We start from the raw sequence: 18,378 nt of genomic DNA, 5'->3' as shown, positions 1-18,378 counted from the left end.
ACCCTAAAAACATCACCGCAGCCTAATGTTTGATGCTTCAGGCCTGAGGATGCCTGGCTTTTCCTTGTACACCCACAGTTGGTACTGGGATAATAATAGTAAGATTAATGTTAGCTGTTTTACAGGCTAACACAATGTAATGAACATCATCTATCAAACAGTTTCACTACTAAGCTGGAAACAGGTAAAAAATAACACTCAACATTAAGAAAAAAAAATAACACTTTATTGAAAGAAAAACACCACCATCACCATTCAAATTCATTTTATTTTAAAGAAAAATTGCCAGTCATTGATGGAGTCTATAAAATCTGATGTTATATAAACAATACTGGAAATCTGTAAAAAAAATAAAATAAAATTAGCAAAAAAAAACAAAAAACAAATATTTTTCTTCTTACAGGGTTTCCGGGGCAAATTCAAAAGTTATGTCAGATTGTGCCCATTATACCGTGCAAAGGATCCAGTGCCACAACCTGGCACCTGCTAATCTTTTTGCCCAGGAAACTCTGTGGCATTAGGGTATGTTCACACTGTGGAACTGTAGCTGAATCTCCGCTCACGGAATTCAGCGAGCAGAGATCCAGTTTGGCAGTCGGCAGTGGTGGTAGGACCGCGCGGCACTGTGCCGTCACCACTTACGGCTATGCAGTGCTCGTGGACTTCCGCGCAAAGAATGAACATGTTCTTTCTTTGCGCGAACCAATTTCAGCGACGGAATTGTCCGCCGCTGAAATTCCGCAGTGTGAACGGGTCTTGCGGAAGATGCTAACATTCACTGTGTGGAATTTTACTCGCGGTATTCCGCAGGTATTCCGCAGTGTGAACATACCCTTAGGCAGTAAACCATATTCTGGAATTGATCAACCCAGAGCTGGCTTACCGTGCCCTGAGGCAGAGATTCCCAGGGTTGGGACAGCCCAGAAAATATATTACAGTAAGCCAGGAATGCATAAAACATCCATGGCTTACAGTTTAATAAGTGTAGCAGGATCTAAAAGCAGAGGACACAATGAATGTTATTTTGCTATAGATGTAGCATGATAACTAAGCATTGCTAATTAACTCATTATAATTCACTGTCTAGGGAGTTTCACTGATACTGCTACAGGAGGAGCCAGATATAATTCTTTAAGACGTTTGACCAATATGATGATAAAAGATTATTTTCTTCCACAGCCATATAAATACTATATTTTTACAAATATGTTCTTGTTATACCAATACTTTCATCCTTGAAATTACTAAAATTTGTCTTCCTTAGTTGGATCACCTGGGTTGTGCCATAGACACCGTAAAAACTTCCAGTTTTCAATTAATAAGTAGTCCATATATGCATTCCCCAACAAAACTTGAAGGAGTGGTCACTATCACAGAAGAAGGGACAGGTGAGGACTCATTTTAATACAATAGGACAACAGCTATTATGGGCCAATAGTTTAACATTTCACTAGAGAGGCTTGAGCTGTCCCTTCCATAAAGCTGCATTCACACTAAGTTTGCTGCCGGCTGGGAAATTTTAAAACCAGGAGCTCCCGTATTCCAGCTGGACCAGTGCTGAATCTCATTCACGTTAATGAGCCGACCGGAGTCAAACAATGACTCCGGTCGGCTCATTTTTGCCTCGTATCCTATTTTGTGACCGGACCTAAAACTGTAGTATACAACAGTTTTAAGTCTGGTCACAAAACCTGATACAGGGCAAAAATTTGCAGACAGGAGTCACTATCTGGCTCCGGTTAACACATTCAAGTGAATGAGAAGCTGCGCGTCAGCTGTAGGCAGCAAATGTAGTGTGAATACAGCCAAAGTGAGTTTTCAATATTTGCTTTTCGTTCCATGTCTAGAAATAGTCATCACTGCAATAACTTTTAGACAAGTACAACGTGCAGTGCTTAGTTCTATAGATTATCAGTCGTTGCAATACATTTGTGTGCTCAAGGTCTGAACCCAAGTTCCTATGTACCAAATCAAAATTGACATTTATTTGGGATTCCTATAACAAAGTTTGAAACATAAGGTGTAGGATATTCTAATTGAAATCATGTCAATGCTCTATAAATAGAAAAAAAAGTAGAAAAATAAATGACTAATTGAAAAAGTATTAAATCTATTGGTCTCCTGACTGCCGTCCGTTTTCAAATAGGAATTGAACTTTCTACAACTAGTGAAGCAAGTATAGTTTTTAGCAGCACTGTATCATTTTTGGATCCAAAGTCTATTTACAAGTCTGGCCTGCCCTATTATATAACGGTAAGTATTGCATTCAATGATTATCTTCCATGATGTTACCTATAACAATATTAGCCTCATCAACTAATAATTAAAGAAGATGATAAAAAGTATAAAGAGTTAATACTCTCCCTTGTAAATCAACAAGAGTCAACAATTTAATGTACTTTTACACAGGTGAAGGTGACGGACTCCAATAAGAGGCCTATTCCAGGCCAGGAAGTGTATCTCACCTGTAGAGGTTGCAATACATCCATCATCGATACTTTGGTGACAAATAATGATGGACGTGCTTTTACTATCATACAAGATACAGCCAATTGGACACAAACACTGACATTTAGGGTAAATGTTTATGAAGGTATTATGGGGAGTAAACTGCTGGGCCTTTACAAATGAACTGTCTGATTTAATGACCATAATCCATAATATCTTTTACAGGCTTCAACAAGCAAGGAACCCCAACCTGGTGTTTTCCTATGGAACTCTGGTGATGCTGATATGGTTGTTTACCCACTTTATTCTCCCAGTAAGAGCTTCTTAAACCTGCAACCTTTAGAGAAAGACCAGACATGTGATTCACAGCAAGAGGTCAATGTACAATACATAATAAGACATTCAGCACTACAAAAAGATGCTAAACAGCTGGATTTATATTATCTGGTAAGTACTATACAGTTTTTTTTTTTTTTAGTCCGTTAGAAGGCTGTAGACGAGGCTTGTCCCGAATGGTCCAAGAGGCAGGTCCCGGGCTATGCTCTGGGGTTGTAATTCCTCGCTCTGATTCATCTTCTTAATTGACACCATCAATGAAAGCGTATGACCCAAGTGTAGAGAGAAGTTGTGGCCCCAGAGCATAGATAGCCTTGGGCCCCACCTCTTGGACCAATTGGGACGACTCCTGGAGGGTTTACTACAAGGTTTTTTTATGGATCTAGAAAACCCCAAATTATCATCAAAGGTATGACTGGATTAGCCTTGTTAAAGGTCAAGTATCATGTATAAAAACTGAAGGATAGGGGAAAAGTTTTAGATCACGGGGAGTCCGAGCGCTGGGACCCCCCTTGATTTCCTGTTTAGAGCCCCGGCTCTAATTTACAGGGGCGTGTTACAACCCCTGCCTGAAGCGGGAGCTGCCACACCCCCTCAATATAGTTCTATGGGAGAGCTGTTCGGCAATCTTTGGCTCTTCCATAGAGCTATATGGAGGTGGCATGGCTTGGAGGTCGTGACGCGCCCCTGTAAAGGAGAGCTGGGGCTCAAAACAGGAAATCGTGGAGGGGAGCAGCGCTCGGACCCCCCGTGATCTAAAACTTATCCTTATACATGATACTTGTCCTACCGCACTGTGTGCAGCTTCACAAGTCTATTTTATGTGACAGGTGCTCATTAAAGTGCACATGTAGACAACTGTCATTGCCTTTATAACTGTCTTTGTATGTATATTTGTCGCACAGTTGGCGCTGAGCAATGTGTCTGGCTCTTTTTTGCAACATTTACGTTTACACGTTTTTGTGTGTATGGAGTTGAGGTTATTTTTTTCAGTAGTAATGACCCTTAATCATGGCATGATTGAGGGTCTTTGACCTGAAACGCATTTGTGTTTTTTTGTGAATGTTTTTCAGTCCATGTGCCTTTCTTCTGACATTTAGTTTTTTCTATAGACCTTTAAATAAAGTGTTTTATTGGAGTACTGGCTCAACCATGATATGTTTATCATAACTTTAGCATGTGCAGCTATATGAAGGTAATTTCATGTCTGGAGTCTCCTTTAAGGACAACAAAGAGAAGGTCCTGACCCCAGTCCCACAAATAATGTATGGTTAGAACTGAAAAAGTGTATGTGAGATTGCAAAGAAGGAGAAATGGGCCAAAATTCTAGCAAATTATTGTGAGAAGCTTTTACACCCTGTTCCAAATTATTATGCAAATTCTATTTAAGTGTCACAAAGATTAAATATTTAGTTTTTCAGTATAACGCGTGGATGGCATTGTGTTTCAGGGCTTTTTTGATCACTGAAAACAATCTCGGACACCTGTGATAATTAGATTTCCAGGTGAGCCCAATTTAAGGAAAAATTACTAAAGGTGGGTGTTCCACATTATTAAGCAGAGCATCATTTTCAAGCAATATGGGGAAGAAATGGGACCTTTCTGCTCCCCAAAAGAGTGAAATAGTTCAATGCCTTGGAAAAGGTATGAAAACATAAGACATTTCACGAAAACTTAAACGTGATCTTCGCACTATTAAGAGATTTATGGCTTATTCAGAGCACAGACGGGTTTGTCCAGATAAAGGCACATTGAGGAAGATTTCTACCAGATCCATGCATTGGATCAAGAAAACAGCTGCTAAAATATCATTACATAGCAGCAAACAGATGTTTAATGCTGCTGGTGCCTCTGGAGTCCCACAGACATCAAGGTGTAGAGTCCTCTAGTGTCTAGCAACTGCGCATAAACCTTCTATTCGGCCACCACTAACCAATGCTCACAAACAGAAATGGCTGGCGTGGGCAGAAAAATACATGAAGACTCATTTTCAAACAGTCCTGTTCACTGATGAGTTACGTGCAACCCTGGATGGTCCAGATGGATGAAGTAGTGGATGGATGGTGGACGGTCACCCTGTTCCAACAAGGCTGCGACATCAGCAAGACTGACCACTCTCTTCCCTGGTACAGAAGGAAGAACTTGCAAGAGATTATAAGGTAACTCAGCTCACCCTTCCAGCCTTACGCCTGCCGCACGGCACCGTGTGAACCAACACCAAGGTAGCAATGAAGAAATAGATGGTCCAGCGCAGGATAACGTGCAATAAAAAACAAAATGTATTGTAGATTCAAGCCATAGAATAGCAGGACACAGGGTTACGCGTTTCAGCCGGAAAACCTGGAAAAGGCAGTTTTTTCCGGCTGAAACACGTAACCCTGTGTCCTGCTACCCTATGGCTTGAATCTACAATAAATTTTGGTTTTTATTGCACGTTATCCTGCGCTGGACCATCTATTTCTTCAGAAGGAAGAACTATACTTTCCGTAATAAAAATCATCTTCATGCATGGCAATGCACCATCTCATGCTGCAAAGAATACCTCTGCATCAATGGCTGCTATGGAGATAAAAGAAGAGAAAGTCATGGTATGGCCTCCATCCTCCCCTGACCTCAATCCTATTGAGAATCTTTGGAGCATCCTCAAACAAAAGATCTATGAGGGTGCGAGGCAGTTTACCTCCAAACAGAAGCTCTGGGAGGCTATTCTGACATCTTGCCAACAAATTCAAGCAGAAACTGTCCAAATACTCACAAGTTCAATAGATGCAAGACGTGAAGCTGCTATCAAATAAGGGGTCCTAGGTTAAAATGTAACATGACATGTTTAAAAAGTTTAAATATTATTAAAAGTTTAATTGAAATAGCTTTTGATTTCCATAAATCTGAATCTGCTGTAAACACAACAAATGACAACCTATAAAGTGTTTTGAAACTTACTATGTGTAATAATGTTATTACTGTTATCATTAGGAGGTTTGTTCAATAAAATTTTAACTATACCCTTAATAGTTTATGACATGAGAATTATGATGACTGTTAGACTGTTATTTACATCAATTATTTAGGTAAATGAGACAAATATTATTTGCATAATAATTTGGAACAGGGTTTAGAAGTCCACACAATATTTGACCATGTTAGAGAATTTAAAAGCAATGCTATTAAATAATGACCACATGTGTGTTCTGAGCCACTGAGAATCTGTTGAAAAGAAACAAAAGCTCAATTTTATTATTGTCTCTGTATGATTCAGATTTTCCACATTCATGAAATAAAGCAGAATCCTAAATTATCTAAGAGACTGAGTTTTAATGTTTGTGACTAAGGTGCATGTAAACTTATGACTTCAACTGTATTGTTATCTCTGGTAATAAATGTTGTTCTCTTCCCGTGTCAGTGGTGTAAATATTATGGCTGGTTGGCACACACCTTATAAGGGGGATTTTTCGCCCCCTAGGTGTACAACATGACCATATATGCTTAATTATACACAAAGATGTATTAAACATGACACAATATTTAACTAATCAGGTTATGGAAAGATTGACACATATTTTTTTGTAGATAACTTCCAAGGGCCGAATACAGTTATATGATTCTCAGAAAATAGAAATGAAGAAAACTTATACAGGTGAGAATGCCTAACCAACCTTCAAAGCGGTAGTCCAACATTTTATTTTTTATTTCCTATCCAAAGAATAAGGGATAAGTATCTGATCACGTGGGGAGGGGCTACGACTCCTGCTTTCCACCACCATTTCCTGCATGGTGCTATTGCTCTCCTGAATTGAATAGGGGATAAGAAGTAAAATGTGGGACTACCCCTTTAATATAAAAAAATTCTAAATTCTTTATGTTTAACATATGTATCTATTTTTAGGTTATAGTATCCACTGATATATTTCACTCATTTTTATTTTTTTTTTACAGATTTACAAGGGGAGCTTTCCTTTAAATTTTCATTGGACGTCAGTGATTCAAACTCAGTTCATGTTTTAGTGTACATGTTGCTACCAAACGGAGAATTAGTTGCTGACAACTTAAAAATCAATATGATGAGATGCTTTAGGAATAAGGTAAGTGTAAAACAAAGTGCCATAAGTAGGTTGCCTGATGTTTACCAATAAAATACTAATAAACCTTAAACCACAGTAAAAAGCTTCACCGGTCGGCTTCTGCACTATATATTGTGGTGTATAATTATCCAATTTTAAACGTGTTCTATAGTTTTTCATGACTCATATGCACGTATATTTACTGATATAAATACAAGAGATCCTTTGTTTTATACATAAAGGATTTTTCTTTAGAGAAGTCTAGGGGATAATTTTTAAGTTTTTTTTATTGATATCTATCTATCTCATATCTATCTATCTAATTATATTGTTATGTCCATTAAATAAATATTTATTTTTGTTAAACAGCTGCAGTTAGGGAGATAATACATTTGTAGCTCTTAAGGGGTTGTCTGGCACAAGAAACAACCTGTGTAAGGTGTCAAGTAAAATAGTGCAACTTAGTAACATAGTGTTATTAGCCATCATGCACAAATCTTCCATATCATCTGTGCTGCCTGGCTTGTATCTGTAACATCACGTCACAAGCAGTGAATGCAGAAAGCTCCCAATCCTGTCTGCTCAGGATGAGACCAGTCAGGTGAAAGGGGGAGCTCATATTACTGCTCATTAAATCTATGACTTAGATAAGGCAGCAGTGAAGCCCATTAGGACAGACCCTACTGTGACTGAGAAATGCTTCCTGCTACCTTATCTAATGAGTCATAACTATAATGAGCTTCCCTCCTTCACATCACTGGTCTTATCCTGAGAAGACAGAGGGGAGGAAGTAGCAGGAATAGAGCAGACTGCTTTCTCAGAATTGGACATGATGTCTAAACTCCAAGGGAAGAGGGCCCAGTTCATACGGAAGAACTCTGCACTAAGGCTAATCACATTATATTAGTAAGTTGCTTTATAATACTTTTTACACAGGTTGTTTCTTTCACTGAACAACCCCTTTAATATAATTGCAAATCCCGAGCAAGGAGTTTAATTCATAACACAATTCCCCTAAAATATATAAAGTAGAACTATATGTATAGACAGGAAATTCCCTGATGATGAAAGCCAAGTAATTCCGAAACACATTGAAGACAACCTGCTTGTCTTTTTTCACCTTTATGATTAATATAGGTATGTAAACATGATGCCATATGTTTGCCTCCAGAAGAAGTTTTATGAGAGGGTGACCCATTACACATGAAGGAACACATAAAGTGCTTGTCCAAATTGATCATCCCTTTTGATTGGGGCATATGGACTTCACAGAGACAGGTCCTCTGCTTTAAAAAGTTATTTTATGAACCAGAGAAGACACTGTACAGAACAGCCATCACCTTGGATGATAAAACAAAGCTATGTGTTACATGGTAGCCAGGGGCAGACTGACATGGTCTGAGGGCCCGGCTAGGAAAGGGCCCACCACCGCCGCTGCTACTGGAAATCCAGGACACTTGTCCCGGATCCCCAGGCTAAAGCTGATTTCAGATGTATACAGCTGAAAACCTCCTCTCAGTGTGAGCTGCATCTGTCGCCTACACTGAGAGGAGGCGTGGCCTCCACTCCGCTGTGCAGTGCAGATGCTGATGACGTCTCTTATTGGTGCCTGCACTGTGGAGGCTGAAGAACACAGCGGGCGGTAGAGCTGAGGAGATCGCTGAGTGGGACAGGTGAGTATATCTTTTTTTTTTTTTTTTTTTTTTTACTGTTTTTTATTTCAACTTAGCACCTAAAGAATGGAAAGGGAGGCCTCCACATACCTTGCTGCCTAACATGGTCCACATACCTGGCTTCTCAACCTGGCCCACATACCTGGCTAACCTAACTACCTTCATACCTGGCCTACATACCTGGTTACCTAACTACATACCTGTCTACATAACTACCTACCTATATATCTAGCTATGTAACTACCTAACCACCTATATGCCTAGCTGCCTAACTTTATACCTAGCTGCCTACCTACATACATGGCTGCCTAACTACCTACCTACATACCTATGTACCTGGCTACCTATCTACATACTTGGCTGCCTAATTACCTACTTACATACCTGGCTACAAAACTACCTACTTACATACCTGGCTACTTAACTACCTAGCTACCTACTTGAATACCTACATACCTAATTACATACCTACCCACATACCTGGCTACCTAACTACCATGCTAGCTACTTACCTACATGCCCGACTGCCTACCTACCTGGCTAATTACCTATCTACATATTTGGTTACCTAACTACAGAGTTAGCTACCTACCTGGATACCTACCTACCTACCAAGGAGGGCATTATAACAGTTTGGGGCCTATAGATGGGGATATTGTCAAGAGGAGGGGACAGCACTGGAAAAATACAGAGTCTAACATGTTTTTCCTGTAGATTTTGCTTTGGATGGAAGAATGTTGTCTGATCCGGACAGAGCAGAAAAGGAAAGATGACGATGCTGATCAGAAAGGATGTCTGTGAGTTCACTAGATGTAACTGTAATCTGTTATACAATGTATATATCTTGTGTACTCTATGGGAGAATACTGGTTTGTGTATAGTGGTTTTATTCAGTACAATATGGCTGTATTATCTAGTTATTGTGTGGCGGTATATATTTCCTTCTTTTATACTGGTATTTTTGGTCATGGAAAATTATCTAAACCTACATTAACATGTTATATATATATATATATATATATATATATATATATATATATATCTTGTGTGTAGGGGGGGTGGGGCATGAGGAGGGATTTGGGTGAAATAAGGGTGTGGCAAAGGTGTGGCCAGGGGTGGTGTCTCCTTTATTTGGTCTGGGGGCCCTGAGTGTTGTCAGTCCACCCCTTATGGTAGCCCTTTAATTTGAACAGGCATCTAGTCATAGTACATTAAAGGAGTACTCTGGTGCAGAGTATTCCTGCTCCGTCCGGCCCGGGCTGCAAAAAAAAAAAATGAAAACGAGGCAGATAGGCTGAGCGCCATGTGACGCTTCCTTCACACGGAAGTATGAAGAAGATGGATCGGAGGACCGATCAGCTGTAGTGGCGCTCCGCGGGAACCCAGTAAGGTGAGTGATGGTTTATTTTCATTTATTTTGCAGCCCGGGCAGGACGGAGCAGGAATACTCTGCACCAGAGTACTCCTTTAAGTAGTCAAGAGCTAATCTCCTCCCTGTGTTAACAGCTGATGATCATGAATTGAATACTGTGAAAATGTGTAAACAAAAACATTAAATATATTTCAGAGGACTGAACAAAAAATGTTCTACAAAGTTTTTTATATTTTATTTTTTTTACATTGGGGAATGTTTACAAAATGCTAAAAATGTTGTTACATACTCTTTTATAAATGTCATCATTATCCAGGTATCAGTAGGATTCTTTCCAGAAGAAGTTCTTCCAGGGTCAGATGTGTCTCTCAAGGTTCAGACTACTCCTGGATCCCTCTGTGGTCTGAGGGTGGTAGACAAGAGTGTGGTACTGATGAGACCAGAAAAGGAGTTGACTGCAGAGAAAGTGAGTCTTTAAAAAATAAATAAGTGAATAAATAAATTAACGTAATACTGTCAGCCTGTTCACCTACACTATAACTTGGTGTATTTGGTTTAGTGTGGGTGAACAGGAGTTCAACGAAGGGTCACATACATACTTACTTACCCTACTAGAATATGGAGTCCCAGACAATGAATATTTAAATTGAGCTGATGAAGCCCCGCCTCCTGTGTATGATTCAGTGAATTTAGAAGAGGATCTTCTGGGGCACATATCTGAGGAATTACTGGACTTATTTAAGTAAGTGACCCTTCTTTGGTTCTTTGGACTCCTGTTCACCCACACTATAACCCACTGGCCCTCATTTACTATTGCAAACCCAACGTGTTTTGTCGGGTTGTGTGCCAGATTCTGGCGCATTGTGCCAGAAATTCTGTCTGTGCCAGAATTGAAAAAAAAAAAAAAAGACTAATTCTCCAGTTTACTGAGAAGAAGCCTTGACAGAGGAATACCTTGACTGAGTAAAAGCCTTGACAGAGGAATGGCTGTGGATATAGTGTTTCTGGATTTTGCTAAAGCATTTCATCTAGAAGCGATGACCAATAGCAGATCGGGGGCGGGGGGTTAACTTTTGCGGGGGGTTAACCGATGCCGATCGGGGGCGGGGGGTTAACCGATGCCGAAGGTCCACTTACCCATCAGCGGCAGCAGCAGGCGGCAATCGGCGGCAGAAGAGGACGGTGATGTGGCTCCCTGGATCCTACGGAAGCAGGTGAGTTGCCTAGCAACATCTGGAGGGCTACAGTCTGAGACCACTATACAGTGGTCTCTAAATTGTAGCCCTCCAGATGTTGCAAAACTACAACTCTGAGCATGCCCACACAGCAATTTGCTGTCTGGGCATGCTAGGATTTGTAGTTTTGCAACATCTGGAGGGCCATAGTTTGGGGATCACTGTGCAATGGTCTCTAAACTGTGGCCCTCCAGATGTTGCAAAGCTGCAAATCCTAGCATGCCCAAACAGCAAACAGCTGTCTCGGCATGCTGGGAGTTGTAGTTGCGTACCTCCAGCTGTTGCATAACTACATCTCCCAGCATGCCCTGCAGCGATCAGTACATGCTGGGAGTTGTAGTTTTGCAACAGCTGGAGGCACACTGGTTGGTAAAATACTGAGTTAGGTAACAGAACCTAACTGAAGGTTTTCCAACCAGTGTGCCACCAGCTGTTACAAAAGTACAACTCCCAGCAAGCACGGTCTGTTAGTACATGCTGGGAGTTGTAGTTTTGAAACAGCTGGAAGTTTGCCCCCCCATGTGAATTCACAGGGTACATTCACATGGGTGGGTTTACAGTGAGTTTCCTGCTTCAAGCTTGAGCTGTAGCAATTTTTTTGCCGCAGCGCAAACTCCTAGCGGGAAACTCACCGTAACCCACCAGTGCGAATGTACCCTAAAACACTACACTACACTAACATATAATAAAGGGTAAAACACTACATATTGTACGGCAGTGTTTCCAAAACGGAGCCTCCAGCTGTTGCAAAACAACAACTCCCAGCATTTACGGACAGCCACTGACTGTCCAGGCATGCTAGGAGTTTAGCAACAGCTGGAGGCACCCTGTTTGGGAATCACTGGCGTAGAATGGCGTCCACCCCTATGCAATCCCGAACTTAGTCCTCAAATGCGCATGGCGCTCTCTCACTTCGGAGCCCTGTCGTATTTCAAGGATACAGTTTAGGGCCACATATGGGGTATTTCCGTACTCGGGAAAAATTGCACTACAAATTTTGGGGGGCTTTTTCTACTTTTACCCCTTATGAAAAGGAAAAGTTGGGGTCTACACCAGCCTATTAGTATAAAAAAATTAAAAAAATTACACTAACTTGCTGGTGTTGCTCCATACTTTTTATTTTCACAAACGCAATTTCTTCTGAGTACGGAAATACCCCATATGTGGGCGTAAAATGCTCTGCGGGCGCACAGCAAGGCTCAGGAGTGAGAGCACACTATGTACATTTGAGGCCTAAATTGGTGATTTGCACAGAGGTGGCTCACATAAACACAAAAAAATAAATACCCACATGTGACCCCATTTTGGATACTACACCCCTCACGGAATGTAACAAGGGGTATAGTTTGACGAAAGTTGGATGGGAAAATGAAAAAAAAATTTCACTAAAATGCTGGTGTTACCCTAAATTTTTCATTTTCACAAGGGAAAATAGGAAAAAAGCCCTCCAAAATTTGTAACCCTATTTCTTCTGAGTAAGAACATACCCCATATGTGGATGTAAAGTGCTCTGCGGGTGCACTACAATGCTCAGAATAGAAGGAGCACCATTGGGCTTTTGAAGAGAAAATTTGTCCGGAATTGAAGGCCACGTGTGTTTACAAAGCCACTATAGTGCCAGAACAATGGACCCCCCACATGTGACCCCATTTTGGAAACTACACCCCTCACGTAATGTAATAAGCGGTACAGTGAGGATTTACGCCCCACAGGTGCCTGACAGATTTTTGGAACAGTGGTCCGTGAAAATGAAAAAATTAATTTTTCATTTGCACAGCCCACTGTTCCAAAGATCTGTCAAACCCCAGTGGGGTGTAACTACACCCCTTATTAAATTCTGTAGTTTCCAAAATGGGGTCACATGTGGGGGGTCCACTGTTCTGGCACCACAGGGGGCTTTGTAAACGCACATGGCCCCTGGCTTCCATTCCAAACAAATTCTCTTTCCAAAAGCTCAATGGTGCTCCTTCTGAGCATTGTAGTGCGCCAGCAGAGCACTTAATGTCCACACATGAGATATTTCCATACTCAGAAGAAATGGGGTTACAAATTTTGGGGGTAATTTACTCCTAGTACCCCTTGTAAAAATGTAAAATTTGGGGAACAAACAGCATTCTAGTGAAAAAAAAATGTTTTTTCATTTACACATCCAAATTTAACAAAAAGTCGTCAAATACCTGTGAGGTGTTAAGGCTCCCTGTAGCCCTTGTAACATTCCTTGAGGGGTGTAGTTTCCAAAATAGTATGTCATGTGTTTTATTTTTTTTTATTTTTTTGCTGTGCTGGCACAATAGGGGCTTCCTAAATGCGACTTGCCCCCCAAAAAACATTTCAGCTAAATTTTCTTTCCAAAAGCCAAAATGTGACTTCTCTTCTGAGCATTGTAGTTCGCCCGCAGAGCATTTTACGTCCTAACATGGGATATTTCCACTCAGAAGAGATGGGGTTACAAATTTTTGGGGGCATTTTCTCCCATTACCCTTTGTAAAAATTGTAAATTTGGGAAAAAAACTGCACTTTTGTGAAAACTTTTTTTTTTCCATTTACACATCCGACTTTAACGAAAAGTCATCAAACACCTGTGGGGTGTTAAGGCTCACTGCACCCCTTGTTACGTGCCCTGAGGGGTATAGTTTCCAAAATGGTATGCCATGTGGTTTTTTATCTGTGGTTCTGGCACCATAGGGGCTTCCTAAATTCGACATGCCCCCCAAAAACCATTTCAGAAAAACTCACTCTCCAAAATCCCATTATCGCTCCTTCCCTTCTGAGCCCTCTACTGCGCCCGCCGAACACTTGACATACACATATGAGGTATTTCCTTACTCGAGAGAAATTGGGTTACAAATTTTGAGAGGATTTTTCTCCTTTTACCCCTTGTAAAAATTCAAAAACTGAGTCTACAAGAACATGCGAACACACTTTGCTGCTATTCCTGTGAAACACTTAAAGGGTTAACACACTTACTGAATGTCATTTTGAATACTTTGAGGGGTGCAGTTTTTATGGGGTCATTTCTGGGGTATTTCTAATAAGAAAGCCCTTCAAATCCACTTTTAACCTGAACTGGTCCATGAAAAATTCAGATTTTGAAAATTTTGTGAAAACTTGGAAAATTGCTGCTGAACTTTGAAGCCCTCTGATGTCTTCCGAAAGTAAAAACATGCCAACTTTATGATGCAAACATAAAGTAGACATATTGTATTTGTGCATCAAAATATAATTTATTTGGAATGTCTATTTTCCTTACAAGCAGAGAGCTTTAAAATGTTAGAAAAATGCTAAATGTTCTATTTTTTCACCAAATTTTGGTGTCACGAAAAAACTATCTTGGAATCAGAATGAAAGGTAAAAGCATCCCAAAATTATTTATGCTTAACCCCTTAAGGACCAGGCCCATTTTGGCCTTAACCCGTTCAGGACCCATGACGTAACGTTACGTCCCGACACCCTGGGTCTTAAGGACCCATGACGTACAGTTACGTCATGGGCAGTTCCGGTCCCCGACTGGCGGAGATCGGACCGGGATGCCTGCTGAAATCATTCAGCAGGCATCCCGTGCAAATGCCCAGGGGGGTCATCAGGCAACCCCAATTCGGCGATTGCGGCAAATCGCAAGTGAATTCACACTTGCGATTTGCGCGATTCCAGGTCATTACGGTTCTGTATTGACCCGGTGACCCGGAATGTAAGGTGGATCGCGGGTGTCTAAGACACCCAGGATCCCCCTGAAGCGATAGGAGTGAGGTGGCATTGGTGCCACCCCTCCTATCCCTGCTATTGGTGGTCTAGACGCGACCACCAATAGCAGATCGGGGGCGGGGGGGTTAACTTTCGTTTTCCCCGTCCTGCTCTCCCACAATAGGCGGGGCAGGACGGGGAAACGACGGGGACCGGCACCGAAGATCCACTTACCGATTTGGGCGGGCGACGGAGGCTGCGGGCGACGGAGATCGGCGGGCGGCGATGACGAATCCGACAGAAGCCGGTGAGTTGCCTAGCAACATCTGGAGGGTACAGTTTGAGACCATTATACAGTGGTCTCTAACTGTAGCCCTCCAGATGTTGCAAAACTACAACTCCCAGCATGCCCAGACAGCTGTTTGGGCATGCTGGAATATGTAGTTTTGCAACAGCTGGAGGGCTACAGTTTGAGACCACTATATAGTGGTCCCTAAACTGTAGCCCTCCAGATCTTGCAAAACTACAACTCCGGGGCGGGGCGGATCCGGAGGAGGGCGCGGAGGCGGTCTGCTCCCTCGGCCCCGGGCGACGGCGACTGCTCTTGCCGAGGGGGGGCTGTAACGCCGGGATGGAGAGGGGGGGGCGGACCCCCGTCCCCTCCGGGCACCCCGGCCACCTTCCACCCCCGAGGCCTTCCCAGCCGTCCCGGAGCCGGTCGTGGCGCACCGCCGCGGAGGAAATGCGCCCTGCGGGGGCCGGAGACGTCCGGGCCGCGTCCCCCGGGCCCGCGCCGTCGGGCACCCCCCGCGAGGGTGGGCCGCCGGACGGGACGACCGGGGAGTCCGCGTGAAGCCCGGGCCGGCCGACCCTGGCCCGCCAGGTTGAATCTTCCGGGCGGACCGCACGGACCCCACCCGTTTACCTCTTAACGGTTTCACGCCCTCTTGAACTCTCTCTTCAAAGTTCTTTTCAACTTTCCCTTACGGTACTTGTCCGCTATCGGTCTCGCGCCGGTATTTAGCCTTAGATGGAGTTTACCACCCGCTTTGGGCTGCATTCCCAAACAACCCGACTCCGGGGAGACCGGGTCCCGCCGCGCCGGGGGCCGCTACCGGCCTAACACCGTCCGCGGGCTGGGCCTCGATCAGAAGGACTCGGGCCCCCGAGCGACGCCGGGGTGGTCCGGTCTCCCGTACGCCACATTTCCCGCGCCCGCCGGGCGAGCGGGGATTCGGCGCTGGGCTCTTCCCTCTTCGCTCGCCGTTACTGAGGGAATCCTGGTTAGTTTCTTTTCCTCCGCTTAGTAATATGCTTAAATTCAGCGGGTCGCCACGTCTGATCTGAGGTCTTAGTCGAGACTGGGTTCCCGGGGGGGCGGGGAGCGGGCGAGCCCGTCCCTTTCCCGGGGGTACGAAAGGCCGCTGCCGCCGGGGAGCGGGGAAGGGCTGCCGCGGGTCGCCACAGACAGCCCCGCGCTCCGCCGGGCGGGGGCGGGGGTTTCGTCGGTCTGACCTTGGGGGGACGAAGGAAGGGAAGGCGCCTGCGGGCGGGGGGGTGCCCAGGAGACCACCCCGCCTGTCCGCCGTCCTGCGAACGGCCCCAGCCGCGCCGCCCCGCTCGCGTCGGCGAGGGGGAGGCGAAGGATTGTGGAGCGACCCTCAGACAGGCGTAGCCCCGGGAGGAACCCGGGGCCGCAAAGTGCGTTCGAAGTGTCGATGATCAATGTGTCCTGCAATTCACACTAATTCTCGCAGCTGGCTGCGTTCTTCATCGACGTGCGAGCCGAGTGATCCACCGCTAAGAGTCGCGTCTGACTCTGCTCGGCCGGGCCCGCGGGCGCCGGCACCGTCTGTCCGGTACGTGGGGGTTTCCTTTCAAGCTGCCGGCCGGCGGCCCTGTCGCCCGGGCGCTCGGCCCCCCTCGGGGCTTCGAGGCTTCTCGACCTACCGACCTCGCCCCTCGCTCCCGGGTGTCCCCGAAAGGAGGGCCGAGGGCGAGCGGTACCCGGTGCGGCCTCAGCTGGGCGGGGGCGGCCGGGGCGGAGACGCGGCGAGACGCCTCGCGCGCGCCCCCCCCGGTCGCCCGCCGCCTGGGTTTCGGTGCGGGGTGGGGGTGGCGGGTCGAGACCCGCCCGCCGGGGCTCGCGGCGCTCCCCTCGGATTCCAGGTCATTACGGTTCTGTAGTGACCCGGTGACCCGGAATGTAAGGCGGATCGCGGGTGTCTAAGACACCCAGGATCCCCCTGAAGCGATAGGAGTGAGGTGGCATTGGTGCCACCCCTCCTATCCCTGCTATTGGTGGTCTAGACGCGACCACCAATAGCAGATCGGGGGGGTTAACTTTCGTTTTCCCCGTCCTGCCCTCCCACAATAGGCGGGGCAGGACGGGGAAACGACGGGGACCGGCACCGAAGATCCACTTACCGATTTGGGCGGGCGACGGAGGCTGCGGGCGACGGAGATCGGCGGGCGGCGATGACGAATCCGACAGAAGCCGGTGAGTTGCCTAGCAACATCTGGAGGGTACAGTTTGAGACCATTATACAGTGGTCTCTAACTGTAGCCCTCCAGATGTTGCAAAACTACAACTCCCAGCATGCCCAGACAGCTGTTTGGGCATGCTGGAATATGTAGTTTTGCAACAGCTGGAGGGCTACAGTTTGAGACCACTATATAGTGGTCCCTAAACTGTAGCCCTCCAGATCTTGCAAAACTACAACTCCTAGAATAGTTACATAGTTACATAGTTAGTACGGTCGAAAAAAGACATATGTCCATCAAGTTCAACCAGGGAATTAAGGGATAGGGGTGCGGCGCGATATTGAGGAAGGGATGAGATTTTATATTTCTTCATAAGCATTAATCTTATTTTGTTCCAGGAATGTATCTAATCCTGTTTTAAAGCTGTTAATTGTTCCTGCTGTGACCAGTTCCTGAGGTAGACTGTTCCATAAGTTCACAGTTCTCATGGTAAAGAAGGCGTGTCGCCCCTTGAGACTAAACTTTTTCTTCTCCAGACGGAGGGAGTGCCCCCTCGTCCTTTGGGGGGGTTTAACCTGGAACAGTTTTTCTCCATATTTTTTGTATGGGCCATTAATATACTTATATACGTTTATCATATCCCCCCTTAAACGTCTCTTCTCAAGACTAAACAATTGTAACTCCTTTAATCGCTCCTCATAGCTAAGATGTTCCATTCCCCATATTAGTTTAGTCGCGCGTCTCTGCACCCTTTCCAACTCCGCAGTGTCCCTTTTATGGACAGGTGCCCAAAACTGAACAGCATATTCCAGGTAAGGCCGTACCAATGCTTTATAAAGGGGGAGTATTATGTCCCTGTCCCTTGAGTCCATGCCTCTTTTGATACATGACAATATCCTGCCGGCTTTGGAAGCAGCAGCCTGACATTGCATGCTATTCTGTAGTCTGTGATCTACAAGTACACCCAGATCCTTCTCTACCAGTGACTCTGACAGTTTAATCCCCCCTAAGACATACGATGCATGCAGGTTATTAGTACCCAGATGCATAACTTTACATTTATCCACATTGAACCTCATTTGCCAAGTGGA

The 18,378-nt window shown here is 44.5% G+C and overlaps 1 protein-coding gene, 1 long non-coding RNA gene and 1 other non-coding gene across 7 annotated transcripts in view; 1 reads left to right on the top strand and 2 right to left on the bottom strand.

The window, feature by feature from the left end:
• The window catches only part of LOC130281664 (alpha-2-macroglobulin-like protein 1), a 123,984-nt gene that overhangs the window by 30,982 nt on the left and 74,624 nt on the right, over positions 1 to 18,378 (top strand). For all 5 annotated transcript variants that reach the window (XR_008846069.1, XM_056529123.1, XM_056529124.1 and 2 more), the window contains 7 exons: positions 1,265 to 1,388; positions 2,147 to 2,253; positions 2,410 to 2,577; positions 2,674 to 2,895; positions 6,352 to 6,418; positions 6,718 to 6,863; positions 10,204 to 10,353. Coding sequence is in view for 4 of the 5 variants with exons in the window: in XM_056529123.1 (XP_056385098.1) it covers positions 1,265 to 1,388; positions 2,147 to 2,253; positions 2,410 to 2,577; positions 2,674 to 2,895; positions 6,352 to 6,418; positions 6,718 to 6,863; positions 10,204 to 10,353 (984 nt within the window). In the remaining variant the exon portion in view is untranslated. The remainder of the gene's footprint in view (positions 1 to 1,264; positions 1,389 to 2,146; positions 2,254 to 2,409; positions 2,578 to 2,673; positions 2,896 to 6,351; positions 6,419 to 6,717; positions 6,864 to 10,203; positions 10,354 to 18,378) is intronic.
• LOC130281668 (uncharacterized) lies at positions 249 to 10,242 on the bottom strand. Its single transcript, XR_008846072.1, has 3 exons — positions 10,177 to 10,242; positions 2,699 to 2,785; positions 249 to 339 (listed from the first exon to the last, which is right to left on the bottom strand). It is a non-coding gene; the product is annotated as an uncharacterized LOC130281668 (long non-coding RNA).
• LOC130283721 (5.8S ribosomal RNA) lies at positions 16,459 to 16,612 on the bottom strand. Its single transcript, XR_008846830.1, has one exon. It is a non-coding gene; the product is annotated as a 5.8S ribosomal RNA (ribosomal RNA).

The sequence above is a fragment of the Hyla sarda genome, chromosome 7, assembly GCF_029499605.1.
Source record: "Hyla sarda isolate aHylSar1 chromosome 7, aHylSar1.hap1, whole genome shotgun sequence".
NCBI classification, from domain to species: Eukaryota; Metazoa; Chordata; class Amphibia; order Anura; family Hylidae; genus Hyla; species Hyla sarda.
This window is presented reverse-complemented; position numbering and strand designations above follow the sequence as displayed.